Source organism: Cariama cristata, unplaced genomic scaffold (genome assembly GCF_000690535.1).
Source record: "Cariama cristata isolate BGI_N322 unplaced genomic scaffold, ASM69053v1 scaffold25255, whole genome shotgun sequence".
In the NCBI taxonomy this organism is placed as follows: domain Eukaryota; kingdom Metazoa; phylum Chordata; class Aves; order Cariamiformes; family Cariamidae; genus Cariama; species Cariama cristata.
Window position 1 is genome coordinate 29,857 of NW_009617340.1, and position 8,345 is coordinate 38,201.

General features: G+C 48.0%; 1 protein-coding gene across 1 annotated transcript; it reads left to right on the top strand.

Moving 5' to 3' along the window:
• Window positions 1–276: 276 nt before the first annotated feature.
• On the top strand, window positions 277–3,683 carry LOC104161921 (adenosine deaminase CECR1-like; the record flags this gene model as incomplete). The annotated part of the gene is made up of 2 exons (XM_009700506.1): window positions 277–589; window positions 3,458–3,683. Coding segments are annotated over exons 1-2 (539 nt in total), but the record flags the coding sequence as incomplete, so codon positions are not given.
• Window positions 3,684–8,345: the final 4,662 nt, after the last annotated feature.

An 8,345-nucleotide genomic window follows, 5' to 3' on the forward strand; every position in this document is an offset into this window, starting at 1 on the left:
TGCTACCAGCCTAATCTGGGGAGCAATATCTCCTCTCCACCCTACTCACAGTCTTGCTATGTCCAATTAGCATCATGGAAAGTGTGCAAATGCAGAGCCCCAAACACAGGGGACGTTGGTACCAGGTGCTTCCCCCAGTACTAAGCATCCAATTAACCCACTACATCTGCAGGATGGGCCAACAGTTTAATATCCCAATGGGTCATTGCCAAGATGTCACCCTCTGACCTGTGCTAATGCTCCAATCTTCTCTCCCTGCTCAGGTACAGCTCTAAGATGAAGCCTCCATCTGGGCAAGGCATAAGGCTGGCATACCTTCTCCTGAATTTGGCTTCCCTCTGCCTTCCCGCTCCACTCTGGAAGGATCGGGACTCTCTAATGCAGGAGGAGAAAGCCCGTCAGACAGGTGGCAATTTGGTGCTGAGTAGACAGGAACAGCAACTCAGTACAAAGCTTGTAAACCTCAAGAAGAAGGAGGTTGCAGCAGCCATAACTACGGGACAGTTTCCTCCAAGCATGCACTTCTTTCGGGCGAAAGGCCTCATTGATCAAAGCACAGTGTTCAGCATCTTAAAGCGCATGCCAAAAGGTAGGCTTGGCCTAAGGGTTGTTTGTCTTATTCATCCTCCTCTCACCTTTTGCTTTCTACAGCAGAGCTGAGACAAAGTGTGCGATATGGCAGACGAGCTTACACGAGCTGTAAATCGTGCTCACGGGGTTCCAGGAAGTGCCCTGCCTCTGAGCCTGGGGACAGGGCAGGGAGAGAGAGGAAGAGGGGGATGCATTAGATGAATACACATTTCCAGCAATTGTAGCATTTGGTGTAACTTACAATATGGATCCTTCAGCCTTTCAAGTGTGGAGAAAGGGCAGAGGAAGCCAAGACAACATGACATCACAGACACCCATATTTGTTCAGTGTGTTCCAGCCAGGGCCTTTCCTTGTTCCACACACACATACCACAGACATGCTACCAACCTTGTCTTAGCCCACATCTTAGGCAAAAATGTTGTATCCCCCAATAAGTCTTTCTACAGGTGTTTCTGTAGCAGACCTGGAAGTTTACTGGAAAGTCAGGGGGCACTAGAGGAGGACGGTGCTACCTCCAACACTGCAGGTTTCTTGTTGAATGCAAGTCAAAGCCTGTGTTGATGTGACCTATAGAATATAAGAACTACTGTATTCTCTCACTTAGTCTTTCTTAATCAGGTTCTGGTCTGTGCACTTATAGGACATCCCTGCTTATAAGGGCAGGCGTTTCTCCTCTTTAGAGATGTGGTTTCTCCCCTGCTGTGCAGCAAGCTACTTGCTAATAGGCTGCCATGCCCTATCCCAAGAGGGTTACTGTACTCTGCAGCACACACATATTTTTAAAGGCATTTGGACCATTTTAGGTTAGATAGTGATATGAGATTGTTCAGTACCTTCACCACACCATCCTATGCATCCTCTGATGAGCAGCTGGGACACAGCCACATCTGAAAGCTCAGTACTCTGGGTTGCAATGGAAAGGGGGAGAGGGTATTTCTAGCCAAGGTGAAACGCAAACCACCTAGGCTTGGCATCAGGAAGCCTAATGTCTCCGCGTCCCTGAACTGCTGACAGTTCATCAGAGAGGCAGGAGGTTGAGGTGATCACAGGATGAAGGCCTTGACTCCTGACTGACTAGTTTCTCCCTCTGCATCTCTGGTTCAGTAAGGAAGTATCTGAACAAGGTGCCTTCTTTAACTGAAGGTATAAGACAGTTGCAGCAAACATTGTCAGTACTCCTGTGACTCTGAACAATATGTCCACCCTTCTAGGCAGTCCCTTTTTAGATTCAGAGTCCCATGGCCTTGCCCACATGGCTGCCTGGAAACAGGTTGGTGACCTGCTTTGGAAGATTTGAGAGTCAGCTTCTCCACAGGAGCATTTTTCACTTGCCAGGCCGTGGCACTGGCATATGGATAAAAGCCATCTTTCTCACTTCCCATCTTCTCCCTCCCGGCCTCTGGTGTACAATAAGGATACCTGGCTTGCAGCATCCTAATCTGTTACCATAAATGATTGGTATGTCAGAATTGTCATTATCCTTTCATTGCTGAATTGAACAGTAAGGAATTTAAAAGTAGTCCCCTCTTCAGCTCCAATGGGGATCTTTGATACCGAGGAGGAATCAAAACAAAAAATTAACACTTTTCAATCCAGGAGATGTTAAAATGGGTTCTCAGAATCTTTGCAAGAGCAATAAGATTTTAGGGCCAAGACCCCCTAGGAATTACTGTTGTTTCAAGCACTATTGTAATTTCTATTGCTGCTCACATAGGAAAGAGGGTGACATTGCCAGTGAGAGGACGGTCAGATCTAGACAGCTACGGCATGCCCATTCTGTCACACAAGCTCTGTTGAGAGCAGCAGCCACAGTTGCTCAGCGTCTAAACAGAAGACCCTCTGTAGTGGGAGATTATAGACATTATAGTCTATATTAGATTAGTCCACTATACATTATAGTCCTGAAGTTTGTTTAGTGTCACATACATACCAGTCTTATCTTGTTTTTGCTACTCATGTTCTCCCATTACCCCTGAGGGTACCAAAGCTATTTTGACTACGAGTTCTCCCTAGACTAATAAAATACATATCTGTAAGACTCTCACAGTATCTTCCCCTTACAAAGGTGAAGTTTAGTTCAAGCACTAATCACATAAGAATCCTCTGCAAAAGGAGAGATTTTAGCAAAGCAAAAGGATGGGCTGAGGAAGGTGAGCACACAGAGGATGCTTCCTATGCCAGGAAGCCTGGCAGTTGCCAACATACTGTACAATAACAGAGCATCCCAGAGGCCCTTCGTGCTGCCCAGCAGCAGATGTACGCTGTAAGTGAGCATGCTTTTGATAAAGCATAGAAATAGATGGTACTTCTGCATCTGAGTGCAATTCCCTGGTGTGTCATTGTCTGGGATTTTGGTGTACGCCAGAGTTTCAGAGAGATGAAAGAAGAGACACAGACTAGATGCAAAAATTGAGGCTGGGATTCAAACAGCTTAGATGAAGAGGCTTGCTTCAGGTCTGCCAGTCAGCTAGCATGCCTTGTAAGCTCCTGCCTACTGTGCGAGTTCCTCTTTACATCAGTGGGGCCTGGGCCAGGTCACAGCAAAGTCTGTCTGAAAGACGTCTAATCACCGGGAGCATTTCCCATTCCAGAGAAGTAGAGCTCCCTATTGATTCCCCCCTCCCTCCACTCCCAGGGAGCGGTCAAGCTCTGCCTGCCTCACATTTGATGTGGAGGGTACCAGATCGCCCAGCATGGGGAAGGCAGAGCAGCCACACAGTCTCTGCTGGGAGGGGTCACTCACAACCATCTAGAAGTTTTTCCAGATGCCCCTGGATGGGCAAACTCAAATTATTATCATGTTAAACCTCAGTTCCTTCTTGTCAGCTGCCTTGTCTCATTAGGGCATACTCTTCCTCCCATCAGGTGCTGTCTTACACCTGCATGACTATGCCATCTTGAGCGTGGACTGGCTGGTGTACAATGCCACCTACCTCCCCGACTGCTACATCTGCTTCACCCACATGGGCACCATTCGGTTTCACTTTTCCAAGCCCCACCCTCCTCACCCAGTGCCAGCCCAGTGCTCCCAGTGGGTTTTGCTGGAGACTTACCGAAAACAGCTGCGTAATGTGACCGAGTTTGATAGCAGGTGAGTGAAGAGGGGTTGCGAGCCTGCTGGTACTTCATGATAGCATTATGTAGCCAGCAGGATGATACTGGTCCAACTTTTCCATTTGCTTCCTGCTCTGGAACCAGGGACCTCCATTTAGGGCTGTATACAGACAACAAGCAAATAGCAATATAAGAGCTTGAAGGTTGCTGCATTAAGTACACCAGTGTTACAGACCATCAAAATTGAAATTTTCTGTGTACTCTCACTCCGGTCCTTTGCACAGACGTGTTAAAGACAGTGGTTTAAGTAGATCTATGTGGGCTGCCCCCACCTCTCCTCAGCACTCAGGCTGGATGTACTCCCAGCATGGAACAGGGCTGCATGGTTAAAGACCTTGCCTCATCCATTGAGGTACCCAGGAACAGGATGAGGAAGTCACATAGCTGATGAACAGGCTCTCCCCAACAGCAGAGAAGTAATTTGTGAAGTCATTGTCTTTATTCAGAGCAAGAAGTTGGGTAAACTACTTACGTTAGCTACTGCACTAACAAAAAACCCCAGACTGACCCAAAAGAAAACCAAACCCAACCCAACCTCTCCCTCCAAACACCAACCTTGTTTTCTGAGGACTGTCTTGGAAACCCCACTGGTACCCACCACACTGAAGTACAAGGCACTCATTCCCAACAGGACCCTCAAGCACCAGGAACTGTGACTTGGTTTCCAACAAGGGGTTAGGTCTCATCCTGGGCACTGGCTGAGCCAATGAATCCTACACACAGGCCCTCCACCTGGGAGCACTCTCCCCCACCCCCTGCTGACAAGGCTTCTCCCCTTGCAGGTAAGGCCTCCTATGGCGGTCCAAGAGCTCACACCTCAGATGGCTCCCCAAGGCACTGCTCACTCTCTTACAGGAGTTCCCCTCCCTGCAGGCAGCTCCTACCTTAACTGCTGGCAGCCTTTGATCAGGACCAGGTGTTACCATTTAATCACTTACAGGTGGGTGGGCATAGCCTGGCTCCCCCTCCAGCCCTGATGACGGGAAGAGGGAGCCCTACCTCCCCATCCAGGGGCCATTGATGCTGGGACAAAGCTCTGCTGAAAAGGCCAGGAGGAAGTGTGTAGTTCTGCGTGGTGTGCCAGGGGCTGGAGAGCATATGCTAAATAATACATGAAGTCAGACACTGAGTGATGAGGACAAAGGAAAATATTGAGTAGCGATCCATTCAGAAGGCACTGCTGTCCGCAGCACTATGGGGGCTGGGGTCCCGTGGAAAAAAATAGCATAGGGTGTCATGTAATTAAAGACAGTATCACCATGCCCACACGAGGAGAAGGCTGGATTAAGGTGATGCAGGTGACCCTAATTACAGCATTTCCTAAGTGAAACTTGATGGGTTTTACTGTAGTGCTCTTGACTGAGGATGTGTGCTCTTAAATAGAGACCTTTTAACTCTTAGGGAGCTGATATCTCCTCCACATGGAAGCTGTCTGGGCTCTGTGCCCTACAGATCTGGGAAGGAGGTCAAGTTGGGAAGCCGAGGAGCTGCCAGACTTTTAGCATGGTATTGCCTTCCCTGCCCAACAACAGCAAGGGGCAGGGCAGAGGGAACAGACTCTCCGGGGCACCCACCACCCCTCTCCTATGGAGGTCCAGAAAGGAAGAAGAACGTAGTGTCAGACCCAGGGCTCTTGTGAGGCTCAACTGTCCTGACACATGATAGAAGAAATAAGATCCAGTAAGAAGTCACTTATCTACGTCTTCCAAAGAGAAAACTGGTTCCCCATTAGCTCCCTTCCATTTCCACTGGGAGTGATGAGGAAGGAAAGACCACAGTACCAGCTCTTTTCAACCCTACCAGGAGACCCATAAATAATGTGCAAGAGATTGGATTTTGAAACAGCTTCACTTCCTTAAAAGCCAAGCACTGGGTATTTCAGAACTGTCTCAGGAGCAACTCTTCGTTGTATTTGCTTTTGGTTGTATTTCCATAGTGTGACATCCCTTTCTGGCTGATGCTAGAGGTCACAGCATCCTATACACCTGGGAGGGTGGAGCTGTGCATTATTTGGTTCCCCATGTTCCTGTTTGGGAACATGACTTCTTTTCAGAGGCAGCATTATCACATTCCTCTTCTTTTGTATTAGTTGTCTGACAACATCTAGTAGCCACAAGTCAGAGCAGGACTTCATACTGGCAGGCACTGCATAGGAACACAAGACAGACCCTGCTACAAGGGTCTCCCCAAGGGCAGAAGGGAAACCGAGGCAGAGACCAATGAAATGATTTTCCTCAGCAAATGCGAGCCAGAGCCGAGTACCAACTTGGATCTCTCTCATCCTGGGTGCTCAGACTTACTTATTTGAGTATGTTTTCCTTCATCTCTTGCCCTTCTGTGCTCACCACCACAAAATTGCAGAGGAGTCATTCCACATAACGTGCAAACGCAGGAACAACAGCCACATTGAGGCGCTTCCCCTCCTATTTTCATCTAATCCCTGGGTACTAGTCTAGGGGTTAGGAATGTTTTTTGGCCGTCTGGAAATAGGTCTCTAGCCAGGAATAGGCCCCAATCTGTTCTGCTTCTCAGTTTCTGGAAACTCTCCCAGTCTCTTGAACATGTGCATCCCAGGCTACCTCTTCCCTGCACTCCTCTTTGCCCTTGAGCATTGACAAGCTGAGAGAAAGCAGATGTCAGAGGAAGGAACGGATGGATAGTTGGGTGATTTCAAGGAAGTATCAAGGGAATATGGCAGCAGGGATGGGCTCTCATGCAAGACAGGGTGGGTCAGCAAATGTGAAGGAACAATGGAAATGTTTCCAAGAGGCTGCACTTTCACCTTACTGCATTCCTGACCAGGAAGGGGTGAGGGAGGGAGGTATCTGCACTACATTTTTGCTGTTTGCGTTTTTAGGTACATATACATACACATACATATGTGTTTGTCTCTGTCGGAAGGAAGTCTTTTTGTTTGTTTCCATCAAAAGAAGGTTTAATCTTTCCTATTCAAAACACATGGTCTTGTGGGCCAAGACCCTGGAGTATTCTGTTACTGGTAAGCTTCCAGAAAGATGCTATTATGAGAGTCAGGAGACTGTGGGCCAGGAGACAGAGAAAGGAAGGGAATTTTGCTTTGAGAGTTAAAAGAAAAAAATAATCCTCACTTACTTCACAATCAATTACAACACAGCAGAATGTCATTTTTTTCCTCAAGACGCAACATAGTGGCCACCATCTCTAAAGTGAGAGCTCACAACAAGCATGCCTCCAGATATTTAGGGAAACAGTGTTGACATTCCAGATACTTGTAAAATACCACCCCACCCCACCCCCGGCAGAGCCCCAGGATTAAGGCCGTGCCCAGCAGCGCAGCTCCAGCAGCGCAGTGAGCTCTCTATCACCAGGATGAAGTCATCTGCGAGGGAGCTGACACCATGGCCGAGGCTGCCGGAACAACTCCCCTGGGCACTAATGGCTGCCCGGACCGCCATCACCTTCCCCTCTGTGTCCTCTGACTGCCTTATCTAACAGAAAAATAGGGCAGTATGTGCATTACAAGGAAAAAAAAAAGAATAAAAACCCACTACAGAAACAAAGCACTCCACTCCTGCTACAAGTTTCCCCTTGGGGAGAAGAAGAGGGGACGAGAGAGAGAGAGAAAGCAAATGAACCACATGTGACAGATGTTAGTCACACTATTTAATGCACCACTGGAAGACATTCAGATACTACGGGGAAGAGAGGGGTATAATTACCCATCGAGAACAGAAAAAGAAGCAGGAAAAAGAATCCCTTTAAAAACAAGACAACAAAACTGTTTGTTTCTGCATTATATAGCACGAGAAAGCAAAATAGTTAGGGGGGGAAAAAAAACAGGAAAAGAGAAAGCAAAACCACAGTTGAAAATAAATAATCCTTAGCCGGTCATTTTAGCTGTGCCCCTTTGGGCATATGCATCGCAATAGCATTGTTCACTGCATATATGACATGACATGGAAGGCTATTTGTAGTCTGCACCTGATCACTGGCGAGGGCCCATTCCAGAAAAGAAGCAGAAAACGTATTTGTGAAGCTTTGCTTCATCTGCATGAGCTAGTGATGGCAAAAGCTCCTGAACCCCTAGGAGATTATTCAGTTATCAAGGATGGATCACTATTATGCAATAAATCTTCAACAGTTCTAGGGATCAATAATCAGTCTCAAAGGGAAAGGGATTATAAAAAAAGTACGATTTGATTTATGTGCTTTTAGGAGCAGGGTGGTGTGGGGATTTATTGCTGTTTCTAGCCCAAGAGCACAGGCTAAGTAAACAACCACAAGTTTGTACAGCTAGATTTAAAGGCAGGGAGGGGAGCCCTGTGCGCGCTCGCTGCTGGAGGAGCTGAGTTCTCACAGGACAAGGGGAGAAGGCGGTGGGAGCCCAACTAACCGCCCGTCCTTATCTGAAACGAAGCTGCGCGGGGTGGCGAGAACAGGCTTGCACAGCCTTTTGATCCACGGGGAGGTTTTTCCCTTGGTGCTTGCAGGGCTGGTGGGAACAGCCCCACTCGGCTCTCGGCTTCGGGCAGGTGCTCTCCACTGGTGTGCGGGGCTGGCAGGGAGCTGCCCTTCAGCCAGGAGGGGAGCAGAAAAGTCTCTTTTCTCCAGCTCTTCCCACATGAAACCTCCTCTCCCCTCCTCACCAAGCTGCAGCACA